The sequence below is a fragment of the Bos mutus genome, chromosome 16 (genome assembly GCF_027580195.1).
Source record: "Bos mutus isolate GX-2022 chromosome 16, NWIPB_WYAK_1.1, whole genome shotgun sequence".
NCBI classification, from domain to species: Eukaryota; Metazoa; Chordata; class Mammalia; order Artiodactyla; family Bovidae; genus Bos; species Bos mutus.
Window position 1 is genome coordinate 30,052,261 of NC_091632.1, and position 13,760 is coordinate 30,066,020.

A 13,760-nucleotide genomic window follows, 5' to 3' on the forward strand; every position below is an offset into this window, starting at 1 on the left:
TTCAAAACCTCTAAGCACACCTTTTCTATTGTCAGTGCAACTAACCTCTAGTTACCTACAGACAGATGACCCACAATGGTGTGGAACAGTCTATCGCCTGCAGGCAGTGTGGTCACCTAATTTTCTAATACTGCCCAAGGCCTAGTTTCAAGTCCAGCTTCTGAGATCATACAAAAGAAGAAAGATACAGCCCAACTCAAATGAAGTCTCTGGAAACCAGAATTCAGAGTTCTCTGTGACTGCCCTTTTCAAGACACCGCTGGTGTTAGTGAAGCTCCAGATTGCCTGAAAGTGTGAGTTTCTCATTTGTGTCCAACTCTTTGCAACCCCATGGACTATAGCTCGCCAGGCTACTCTGTCCATGGGATTCTCCAGGCAAGATACTGGAGAAGATACTGGTAGCCATTCCCTTCTCCAGGGGATTTTCCTGACCCAGGGATTGAACCCATGTCTCCCGCATTATAGGCAGATTCTTTATCATCTGAGCCACCAGGGAAGCTTACTTCAAGCATACCCACTATTAAAAAGTCAAAAGATTATCAGATGCAAATTAGAAAGGAGATGCAGGACTTATTTTGAGATACATATTGATTTTTATATTTCGGGGGGGTATCAGATGTATTTTCACAACCCAGATAATCACGATGGTGTGATCACTCACCGAGAGCCAGACATCCTGGAATGTGAAGTCAAGTGGGCCTCAGAAAGCATCACAACGAACAAAGATAGTGGAGGTTATGGAATCTCAGTTGAGCTATGTTAAATCCTAAAAGATGATGCTGTGAAAGTGATGCACTCAATATGCCAGCAAATCTGGAAAACTCAGCAGTGGCCAGAGGACTGGAAAAGGGTCAGTTTTCATTCCAATCCCAAAGAAAGGCAATGCCAAAGAATACTCAAACTACCGCACAACTGCACTCATATCACATGCTAGTAAAGTAACGCTCAAAATTCTCCAAGCCAGGCTTCAGGAATACGTGAACTGTGAACTTCCAGATGTTCAAGCTGGTTTTAGAAAAGGCAGAGGAACCAGAGATCAAATTGCCAACATCCGCTGGATCATGGAAAGAGAGTTCCAGAAACACATCTATTTCTGCTTTATTGACTATGCCAAAGCCTTTGACTGTGTGGATCACAAGAAACTGTGGGAAATTCTGAAAGAGATGAGAATACCAGACCACCTGACCTGCCTCTTGAGAAACCTATATGCAGGTCAGGAAGCAACAGTTATAACTGGACATGGAACAACAGACTGGTTCCAAATAGGAAAAGGAGTACGTCAAGGCTGTATATTGTCACCCTGATTATTTAACTTATATGCAGAGTACATCATGAGAAACGCTGGGCTGGAAGAAGCACAAGCTGGAATCAAAGTTGCCAGGAGAAATATCAGTAACCTCAGATATGCAGATGACACCATTCTTATGGCAGAAAGTGAAGAGGAACTAAAGAGCCTCTTGATGAAAGTACAAGAGGAGAGTGAAAAAGTTGGCTTAAAACTCAACATTCAGAAAAGTAATATCATGGCATCTGGTCCCATCACTTCGTGGCAAATAGATGTGTAAACAGTGGAAACAGTGTCAGACTTTATTTTGGGGGGCTCCAAAGTCACTCCAGATGGTGACTGCAGCCATGAATTGAAAGACGCTTACTCCTTGGAAGGAAAGTTATAACCAACCTAGATAGCATATTGAAAAGCAGAGACATTACTTTGCCAATAAAGGTCTGTCTAGTCAAGGCTATGGTTTTTCCAGTGGTCATGTATGGATGTGAAAGTTGGACTGTGAAGAAAGCTGAGTGCCAAAGAATTGATGCTTTTCAACTGTGATATTGGAGAAGACACTAGAGAGTCCCTTGGACTGCAAGGAGATCCAACCAGTCCATTCTAAAGGAGATCAGTCCTGGGTGTTCACTGGAAGGACTGATGCTAAAGCTGAAACTCCAATACTTTGGCCACCTCATGCAAAGAGCTGACTCGTTGGAAAAGACCCTGATGCTGGGAGGGATTGGGGGCAGGAGAAGGGGACGACAGAGGATGAGATGGCATCTCATTGGATGAGATGAGATGTCAGTGATGGATGGCATCACCGACTCAATGCACATGAATCTGAGTGAATTCCGGGAGTTGGTGATGGACAGGGAGGCCTGGCGTGCTGCAATTCATGGGGTCGCAAAGGAGTCGGACACAACTGAGTGACTGAACTGAACTGATCAGAAGTATACATGGGCTTCAGCCCGTGGGATTGCAAAGATTTGGACACTACCGAAAGAACGAAAAACAATCTTTATTTGTTTATCTGGCTGTGCTGGGTCTTAGCTATGGCATGCAGCATCTTCAATCTTCATTGTGGCATGTGGCATCTTTAGCTGTGGCATGGGAGATCTAGTTCCCTAAACACCCGGGTCCCCTGCATTGGGATCATGGAGTCTGAGCCAGTGGACCACCAGCAAAGTCCCAACATGGCAACCTTTATACTTGAGTCTTTAACTTCTTTTAAGAGTTACTGAGTTGGCCAAAAGGATTGTTCGGGTTTACGGAAAAACCTGGATAAACCTTTTGACCAATCCAATATAGTGTCTCTTCAGTGAGTGATCAATCCTTGCAGCAATCAACAACAGGTAAAAATGGGAGAAAAATGTTCTCATCTGCTTTTTCATTCTTTCCTTAAAATTAATGTTTTAAGGAAGTTTACAAATTAAAAAAAAAACACAACTAGGATACAGTTTGACAGCATTAGAAATCTGATCAAAATTAAACCTTAAATGGCTACTGGAGGGACAGTGGGAGCATTTGGCTATAGATGTATATCAATCCTCGGCCTGAGAGTCCTCCAGTTTCACCATGCACAGGGCCCAGAGTACCAGTACTGAAACTATACCCAGCACTGACATGTTATATAATGATCTGATAATAATTTCCCATGTCATATAAAAGAAGAAAAAAAAACCTAGGAGGACAGGAAGATTTTGAACATGAGTAAAAGCTTCTCTCCTCTTTCTCCAAATTTCACACACTTACAGAGGAGTATGAACTCTGGCTGTGTGCCACTGTTAATACCATTTTGGGAGTGTTTTTCCCACTGAAAAATTCAGTGCAAGAGTATCACATTTTCAAGTGATTAAAAAAACAAGAGAGAGAGAAGAAGGCAGGGTGGGTGGTAATGAACAGTTCTAACATTTGAGTGTTAGCTCCAGATGCTTCTATTCCAAACCTCTCACTGTTCTCCAAAGACAAATCTTTCTTTAAAGGCCTCTATCAGCAGCAAAATCTAGATTTGATTATTTTAGAGGATTATTGGGGGAAAAAAATGTAGGCACAGTTCTCTTTCTCACCTTCACTATATTTACCACAAATGGCTTTTTCTTCCTTGAGGCATAGAATCTAACAGGATTTCCGTTCCATTGAGCAAAGTTTCTGGAGGTCTGAGAATCATTTGGAAGTGTGGGCTTTAGAAGAGGACATTACTTAGCTGGTATCTAGGATACCTGAATCCCTTGCTTCGGTATTTTAATTTCACCAAAGAAACGTATGCTTGGTGGGTCTACACACAGAATCTACGTCTTGTGGTAATATCTAAAGTGGAACACTGGTACTTGATTTATTAAAGGGAAATTATTCTTTACTAAGTATACCTTTGAGGGACCATAAGCAAAAATTCCAAATGTGCTTGGTGTTCCTGTAGTTTGATGGTCCCTCTGTGCCTCAGGGAACAAAATATAAGGCTCAGAGTTCAAATCCACAACACTGTCTTGGTAAATCTTCATTTAATTTGATCTGTTTCATTAATAAAAGCAACTGGCCTCATATGAAAAAAATACTACATGGATCTTAAATGCAAAACAGGATTTGTAGTGTTCTTGCCTGGAGAATCCCAGGGACGGAGGAGCCTGGTGGGCTGCCGTCTATGGGATCGCACAGGTCGGACACGACTGAGCGACTTCACTTTCATTTTTCACTTTCATGCAACGGAGAAGGAAATGGTAACCCACTCCAGTGTTCTTGCCTGGAGGATCCCAGGGATGGGGGAGCCTCGTGGGCTGCCGTCTATGGGGTCACACAGAGTTGGACACGACTGAAGCGACTTAGCAGCAGCAGCAGCCCCTACATAGTCATATTGAAAACATGACTAAAAACCTAAACTTCAGTTCCTTCCCTCACTGGTAATGGAAAGATTACAACATTGCACGTGGCAGGATTCCTCTTAGGACCCCCCTGGGCAGATTAACCATCGATCCCATATCATTAGGCAGTCCAATAACACAAGGCTGAACAACTGGACATCCCTCTGGTACACACTAAACTTTGAATAATAACTCATTGGATAGCTGATCCCAATTCATAGCCATATTGCTCATTAAAGGGCATGTGATGTGATTTCTCAGAATGTAGAGTACCCTAATTCTATCAACAATCTTTTAAGCTGTGTAATAAAGTCAGAGATTTTCAAAGGGCCCTACAGATAACTCAGCATACACTTTTCACATAGACTGCAAGTGGCTCTATGACCTATAATGTTCGAGCCCAGAACAACATAAGGGCTGTACCTACTTGGGTACCTAATTTGGCAACCGAGCCAACTTTGTACAGTTGCAACATATAGATATCTATGAGCCCCCCACAGATGTGAACCTTGTGAAGATTACAGCTTTTACTGTTGACAATCATTCTACACTACAGGCAATTTAAAGCCATCCCTGATAAAGATGTAGGTATGAGATATATTTCCTATTATCGATTTCATGTTTCCCTTCAAAATGCTAAAAATGTAAATGCCAACGAAAGGCAGTACCAGATCTCTGTAAAGTTATCAGTGGAAGCCTGTGAGACACAAAGTTAAGCAGTCTGTAAGGATATAGAAATGCGTTAGATAAAAAACTGATTCATTAAAGAGAAGCAGATCATTTGTTGAAATATATTTTAGCACTTCTCAGTGTCAAAGCTCCTAAAATGCTTTTTATTTCACTGTTTTTAAAAAAATCCTTTTTAATAGAATCATGATTCTTCAGTTTTTTCCTTTATTAAGAAAAAAAATGTAACTCAGGGAAACAAAATTCAAGTGAGCGCTGACGACCTCACCTGGGCATTGAAACATATATTTTGAGCTCTTCTTTCTTAAATTACAAAGGAACTGTATTTCTCAAAAAATACCACCCCCTTCCCTATAATTGTATGCTGGTCATTGCATCCAACTTCACCTTGCAGTGATAAATAGACTTTCTTCAGGGTGAGAAACCCCTTACGTGCACAGCTACCTAACATGTCTGTTATGATGATATAGGAGAGATCCTATTTATTTGCAAATAGATACATTAAGACTGAGTTAATACTTGTAAAGATAAGTATAAACAAAGATGAACTATACTAGAGGGAGATATGTGTGAGAGAGAGTTAAATGCAGTCAAGTCAATCTTGTACTTCTGAAAAGACTCAAATATGAGAGAACCAAATGAAGGAACAGTCTAGAATGGTATTAAACTCCATTGTTTAAAATAGACAGAGTGAAATTATTCTTGCCCAATTACCAAATAATGGTATAGGACTACTGTAGACCAATTATATTATAGAACAGTTGCTAGGTATAGTTCTCAAACTGCTAAAAAGAACCCTGCACCAGTGATTGTGGGTATTTAATTTTAACCCTTGATAGGAAGTGAGGAAGAGTGATTTTTTTTTTTCTCTTCTTCAGGAAATTAAATTTTTTTTAAAAAAAACAAATCAGACTTCCCAGACTCAGCACAGACCCAACAGCCCTAAGCTGGTTCCAGATAAACAGTTCAAACATTCCAGGGGAGAAATCTGTAATTTGCTAATCAATGATTTTTAGGGAATAAAATTCCCTACTAAAACAATCAAACTGGACACCAAATAGAGAGGTTAGAAAGGAAACCACACATAGTCTAGATAAATCAGGATAATGTCTGTTGTAAAATTTAACCCTTTGGAGACATAAATAACAGAATGCCTCCACTAAGCACTTGGGTATCCTGCTTTATTGGTGAGCCTGGCCAGCCATAAGACCTTTTTCTTTTTTGCTGCCAGAGAGATAATGCCACTGATGTGGGCTCAGAGAGGAGAGCCATATCTCCTCCAGTCAATTAAGGAGTGGCGTGGACCAGGCTCGGACAGAGCCCCAGGGCAGTGGCCACTCAGCACTTCCTTCCCGGTAGAGTGGGGAAGGAAATAGGAGACCACAAGCCTCTTCCGGGGATACAAGGAATTCTCACAGAGGGTGGCAGATTCTCTACAAATGAAGTTCAATGAAAAACAGTCTCACCGCCAGAAGCCGAGGCACAAACAGACGATGCCCCATCCCCAGAAGTTCCAGCACTCGACACGCATACTCATTCACCAGCTTGCTCCTCTCGTCGTGCATGTCCTGGGACTTTTTGACGGGAGCTGTGAGCTTAGCAGCTGGGGCTGGGCAGGGCACCCCTTCTTCCATGAGCAGTAAGTAGGTATCCAGAATGAGAAAGCGGGATCTCTTATCCACAATTTTGAGAACTGCCGTGGGAGGGGAGCCAGGCTTCGGTCTCCCCAGGAGCACGCACAAACCAGTCTGTGGTGGGAATTGCCAGCTAACGTCTCCACGAGAAAAACATTTTGGTTAAATTATCCACTGTGAGAGAGCCCCAGAGTAGACTGGAAATGAAATCAAATGCTGATCTAAATTAAAAACAACAACAACAACAAAACAAAAAATGGCAAAAGCAATCAAACGCAAGAAAATGGCCAAGAGTGATGCAGGAGAGTTCACATACATGTGTAAAAATGGACAAGATGCTTAGAAGGGTCTAGCATGAGAGAGTGTGTGAGTGTGTGCTGTGCATATGTGTGTGTGAGACGGTGTGTGTGTGTGTGTGTGTGTGTGTGTGTGAGAGAGAGAGAGAGAGAGAAAGAAGAGACAGCAGCAGCGGTAGCCAGGAAGCCAGGGCAGTTGTGAAGCTGCAAGGAGAAAAGGATGAGCTCATTGCAATCCTTGGTTCGTGACAAGCAGCGCTGCTGTTGCTGCTGCTGCTGCCTCTCGCTGTGAATCAGTAATGAAGGGGTAGGAAAGGAAGGGGAGGGAAGAGAAGGAGGTAGGTGAATGAGCATGCAGACTGTGTCTCGGGGGAGAATGCTGTAATAGGAAGCCAATGGCGAGCCGTTGGGCAGATGCACTTCCCCTCCCAGTCCACCTTCAATCAGTGTTAGGCTGACAGCTTATGCTGTTGAATCCTAAACCCACAGACAGATGAACTAGCTTCTCCCAACATGTGATGCTCACAGAAAAATCAGACAGCCTGCCGGCTAAAAGACTGACCTTTACTCACTCCTGCTTTCTCATAACGATGGATACCAGTCTGATTTTATACCACATATTTAAAGTGGGAGGCTCCAATCCTCGTTAGATCACTGAAATTTCTAACAGAGGCTTAGGGGAAGATGACAAAGTATGGACAGAAGAGCAAGGACCGAGCAGCCAAGAAATGACACACCCTCAAGTTGGAGTGTTTATGCAGTAATGACTTTTTGCAGTGCTAGGATATGCAAAAGTAACTCAGCATTTTGGGAAGGCTAGCTGCAACTAAAAGGAAGATTTAAAAAAATTTTTTTTTATTGAGGTATGGTTGATGTAAAATATTATATAAGTTTCAGGTGTACAACACAGTGAAAATGAAGATTTTTATAAATATACAATATGATAAAGCATAAAAACCTACATCATCATAATAAAAGCATACCTTTAAGGAACTATTAAAGTTGAGATTCTCAAAGTAGAAATAACTTTCCTAATCTAAAGACTTTGATAAACACTCAGTTAATAGTTCTAAACATTGTTTTAATACCTTCTGGTCTAGTCCTGTCTTGTAATAAGATAACTGAGAGTTATCCATAGTTTAAAATTTTACAATCTCAGTATTGCAGTTTTACATTAATTTCCTTGGTGTGAATGATCAGTTGTCACAAAATCAAGGCAAAAGGACAAGATCCCCACTCAGTGTAGTTTCTTAACTTTATCCTAACAATTAACTAACACATACCCAGAATCTTGGTGCTAAATCTCTGGAGTTGGTCATGAATACCAGACCAGCTTCTCCATATAAAACTGTAGCATGGTACAGAGTAATGGGGCTCGGAGAGCCAGGGCAAGTTCCTTCTCAGTCTTAGTTTCTTAATCTGACAAATAAGAGTTACGGATCTCATTTATTGACATAAATCACGATCATCTCTGTGATCGTGATTACCAAAATACATTAATTACAGAACTGAAGATTAAGGGAAATGTTGCCCTCTTTAACAGAATATTGTTTGGTTTCTTTTTCTAAAACTTCAGGAGAACATTATTTTGGTTAAACATGTAAAGTATTAATTAACAAAACATCTTAAATAAGATATGTATATATTGCTGTCAACCCTTCTATTTCTTCCAAAAATCATTTCTCAAAAAATATACAGATTATAATGTAAAATTATCAAAGCCATTAGAAAAAAAAAAAAATATATATATATATTTCAGATCGCTAAGGATTTGGAGAAAATGTCTGATAGGTTACCCAGGATGGCAGTTGGTTCAGCCAGAAGGAGGAAAGAAGGAAGAGGTTCTGGGCTTCTCATATCCCTAACTACCCCCATCAAAACAAACAACCCCCACCCCCACACATAAGAAACAGCTCGATTTTTATCTTCTTTACATAGTGGAGTTCTGCATGAGCTTTTGTTTGAAAAGACTGTGTTACTGTGTGAAGAGCACTGCCTTAGTAGCTTCACATTTAAGAGCAAGGGAATATTTTGACTTGAACAAGAAGGAAGAATTCAGTGACTCCTTAGCTTACAGGATTTTTATTATCGACTTTTTTTTTAAAGGATAGGGGAGTTGCTCCCATGTATGTGACTTGCTTTCAAAGAACACTAGCAGAAGCATTATTTTAAATTTATATAAACCAGAAACAAAAAATTTATTATCCAAAAGAACTCTGGTAAAAAAGAAGTAAAAAAGTAATCAAAAGATTTTGGAACTCTAGGGTTTGGCTCTGATGCACACAAAAGAAATTAAAAATATATGTACTAAATATTAAGTGTAATAATTAAAATATGATATTTTAATGAGCAAACCAGGTTACACTTCAAACACGTAGGTATATTTAACAAGATGCTGTGTAAAAAGCACTACAAACAGGTGGTAATATGTTTCAGTTTTCCCAATCTCTTCATCATTCTTCCCCTAATGTACCTATTATTCTTGAAGAGGGAAAAGGCGCAGTCAGCCTGGGGCTCTGGGTGACTCCTGCTGGGATGGCAGAAGTATTTATAGCGGGTCGTGTCTTGGGTCCAGGGCACACCTCCTCCAATCAGGCTGAGGAACTGGGATCACACTGGGGCCCTACCGAAGGCACAGGGGATTAGAGGAAGGAGCAGGAGGACATGGGGGCAGGTCTAGCTGACTACTCCTACCGGTCCCTGAAGCAAGATCCTGAACCAGAAGGTGCAGAACTGGCAACAGTGGTGGGTGGAGAAGGTGGAGCTCCTGGTCGGAACTAGGTCCTAGGGCTTCATTCCCCGGACAGGCCAGTAGAGAGTAAGGATGAAGATGAGGAGGGAGCTACAGCACTGAGTGACCACAACACTGCCATGGACCCAGAACATGGCAAAGTTGGTGGAAAGGGCAAAGGTGGTGATATCAAACGCCAGGTAGGAAGATGTGGTACAGAAGGCCCACCAAGCCTGGCAGGTGTCCGTTGTCTGCCAATGATCTCACTGTTTTCAGGTTGGTTGCCCCTTAATAGGCTGTTGATCAGCATCAGGTAAAGTAATTATTGTACATTATCACTTGGTAAAAAGAAAGAATGTAAATAGTGATTTCTGAAGCCCTAGAAGAGTGAGTAATTTCAGTGAGCATTTCCCCTTATGCCTCCCCAACTCCCCAAGTAAATTATTTATTGCTCATCAGATTCAGCAATAAATACAGTAAACTTTTGAAAGACAAATTTTTGAGTTATACAGTAGGCCAAAAATGAAACAAATGATAGAAAAGCAACTCTTCTGCATTAACCAGTTAATAATACATGATTTCTCATATTTCCTTATACTAGGAGATTTTTTAGAAAATTCTGCAAAGTTCAACAGCAAACTGAAGATAATATGGGAAATGTGGACAAGTCATCCTATGAGGCAGAGTGAGAGAGAGGTAAAGAGGGCCAGGCAGTGGTCCCAAAGCATCATCTAAGAACAGCAGCCTCGTGCTGGGGCGCTGGAAGCGGGTGCGTGGTGGTGCCGCCCTAATTAGAGCTCTGGGCTTGAGTGTGCTTCCTGAGCCACTCCACTGACTGTGGCCATGTGCAGGACATAAATAGATTTCCATTGTAAAATGAAAAGCATACTTGACTTAATTTATGAAACTGTAATTAAGAACGCTGAGTGCATAGTTACTTCAGGGGTTCAGATCAGATCAGATCAGTCAGTCGCTCAGTCGTGTCCGACTCTTTGCGACCCCATGAATCGCAGCACGCCAGGCCTCCCTGTCCATCACCAACTCCCAGAGTTCACTCAGACTCACGTCCATCGAGTTAGTGATGCCATCCAGCCATCTCATCCTCTGTTGTCCCCTTCTCCTCCTGCCCCCAATCTCTCCCAGCATCACAGTCTTTTCCAATGAGTCAACTCTTCGCATGAGGTGGCCAAAGTACTGGAGTTTCAGCTTTAGCATCATTCCTTCCAAAGAAATCCCAGGGCTGATCTCCTTTAGAATGGACTGGTTGGATCTCCTTGCAGTCCAAGGGACTCTCAAGAGTCTTCTCCAACACCACAGTTCAAAAGCATCAATTCTTCAGCGCTCAGCCTTCTTCACAGTCCAACTCTCACATCCATACATGACCACAGGAAAAACCATAGCCTTGACTAGACAAACCTTTGTTGGCAAAGTAATGTCTCTGCTTTTGAATATGCTATCTAGGTTGGTCATAACTTTGCTTCCAAGGAGTAAGCGTCTTTTAATTTCATGGCTGCAGTCACCATCTACAGTGATTTTGGAGCCCAGAAAAATAAAGTCTGACACTGTTTCCACTGTTTCCCCATCTATTTCCCATAAAGTGGTGGGACCGGATGCCATGATCTTTGTTTTCTGAATGTTGAGCTTTAAGCCAACTTTTGCACTCTCCACTTTCACTTTCATCAAGAGGCTTTTTAGTTCCTCTTCACTTTCTGCCATAAGGGTGGTATCATCTGCATATCTGAGGTTATTGATATTTCTCCCGGCAATCTTGATTCCAGCTTGTGTTTCTTCCAGTCCAGCGTTTCTCATGATGTACTCTGCATATAAGTTAAATAATCAGGGTGACAATATACAGCCTTGACGAACTCCTTTTCCTATTTGGAACCAGTCTGTTGTTCCATGTCCAGTTCTAACTGTGGCCTCCTGACCTGCATACAAATTTCTCAAGAAGCAGATCAGGTGTTCTGGTATTCCCATCTCTTGAAGAATTTTCCACAGTTGATTGTGATCCACACAGTCAAAGGCTTTGGCATAGTCAATAAAGCAGAAATAGATGTTTTTCTGGAACTCTCTTGCTTTTTCGATGATCCAGCAGATGTTGGCAATTTGATCTCTGGTTCCTCTGCCTTTTCTAAAACCAGCTTGAACATCAGGAAGTTCATGGTTCACATATTGCTGAAGCCTGGCTTGGAGAATTTTGAGCATTACTTTACTAGCGTGTGCGATGAGTGCAATTGTGTGGTTACAAAGGTGAAAAAAGGAAAACACTTCCCAATCTGCAGGAGGAAAACACTTCAAATGAGGGAGGCATTCAAACACAAAGGTAAAGCAGGGTAAGAGGAGGAGGAACACACTGAGTGTGGTGATCTAGTCATGTCTCCATGTCTGCAACAGATACAGACAGAAGTGGGTTTAGACTCGTGGGATTGGCCTGGATCCAAATATAAGAGTAATGAGAATTAAACAGATCTCTAAGAGCAAAGCATGGCATTGCTTATAAATATCATCCATTAGTCACATTTACTATCTGAATGACACAAGTGAGGTACTTACTACTCTCTGGGCCTCTGTGAAAAGGAAGTATCACCTACCTAGTCAAGTCACTCTGAAACAAGCAACTCCTACAGCTCAACTCCAGAAAAATAAATGACCCAATCAAAAAATGGGCCAAAGATCTAAATAGACATTTCTCCAAAGAAGACATACAGATGGCTAACAAACACATGAAAAGATGCTCAACATCACTCATTATCAGAGAAATGCAAATCAAAACCACTATGAGGTACCATTTCACACCAGTCAGAATGGCTGTGATCCAAAAGTCTACATGCAATAAATGCTGGAGAGGGTGTGGAGAAAAGGGAACCCTCTTACACTGTTGGTGGGAATGCAAACTAGTACAGCCACTATGGAGAACAGTGTGGAGATTCCTTCAAAAACTGGAAATAGAACTGCCTTATGATCCAGCAATCCCACTGCTGGGCATACACACTGAGGAAACCAGAAGGGAAAGAGACACGTGTACCCCAATGTTCATCGCAGCACTGTTTATAATAGCCAGGACATGGAAGCAACCTAGATGTCCATCAGCAGATGAATGGATAAGAAAGCTGTGGTACATATATACAATGGAGTATTACGCAGCCATTAAAAAGAATACATTTGAATCAGTTCTAATGAGGTGGATGAAACTGGAGCCTATTATACAGAGTGAAGTAAGCCAGAAAGAAAAACACCAATACAGTATACTAACACATATATATGGGATTTAGAAAGATGCTAACAATAACCCTGTGTACGAGACACCAAAAGAGACACTGATGTATAGAACAGTCTTATGGACTCTGTGGGAGAGGGAGAGGGTGGGAAGATTTGGGAGAATGGCATTGAAACATGTATAATATCATGTATGAAACGAGTTGCCAGTCCAGGTTCAATGCACGATACTGGATGCTTGGGGCTAGTGCACTGGGACGACCCAGAGGGATGGTATGGGGAGGGAGGAGGGTTCAGGATGGGGAAAACAGGTATACCTGTGGCAGATTCATTTTGTTATTTGGCAAAACTAATACAATTTGTAAAGTTTAAAAATAAAATAAAAAGAAAAGAAAGGAATTATCTCCTAGTGCTTAACACAGGGTGGGCACTAGATAACCCTAGAATTTCTTTCATTCTTTCTAGAAAGTCAAGAAAAGAGGAGAGCAAGTGTAAAATGCATCGTCTTCACCTGGGTTAGAGTCTAGAAAGACAAAAGGCTCTGGATGTTTTAACAGACAGTTACCCAAATACCGATGAGAGATGCTCCTGTAAGACCAACTGCCTCTTTAGTTGAGATTTAGATGGCGAATAATAAGTAGCGAAAGAATCCATGCTCTTCTCAACTAGGACAGGTAAAACTTCAAAAACTCAATTCTCTATTTCTTTTTTGTCTTCTAGACTACTTTTAAAAAGCTGAGGCCTCAACAGTTTGGCAAGTTCCTAAGATCCAACAAGAATGGATACTACCCACTTTAGTATTCTTGCCTGGAGAATTCCATGGACAGAGGAGCCTGGCGGTCTATAGTCCATGGGGTTGGGAAGAGTCGGACACGACTGAGTGACTAACACTTTCATGTTTTTTTTAAGATCCAACAAAAATAAATAATATCGAGTAGTATGGTATCTTGGAGAAGGCAATGGCACCCCGATCCAGTACTCTTGCCTGGAAAATCCCATGGACGGAGGAGCCTGGTAGGCTGCAGTCCATGGGGTCGTGAAGAGTCGGACATGACTGAGCGACTCGACTTTGAC

At 41.6% G+C, this 13,760-nt stretch overlaps 1 protein-coding gene across 3 annotated transcripts in view; it reads right to left on the minus strand.

Moving 5' to 3' along the window:
* RABGAP1L (RAB GTPase activating protein 1 like) overlaps nucleotides 1-13,760 on the minus strand; it is a 737,668-nt gene that overhangs the window by 151,301 nt on the left and 572,607 nt on the right. The window contains exon 1 of one of the 3 annotated variants that reach the window (XM_005890827.3): nucleotides 6,276-7,018. The exons of the other annotated variants lie outside the window; for them this stretch is intronic. Coding sequence (XP_005890889.1) covers nucleotides 6,276-6,443 — 168 coding nt within the window. The 5' untranslated portion in view covers nucleotides 6,444-7,018. Of the gene's footprint in view, nucleotides 1-6,275; nucleotides 7,019-13,760 lie in introns of those variants that run through there. 3 annotated transcript variants of the gene reach the window in all.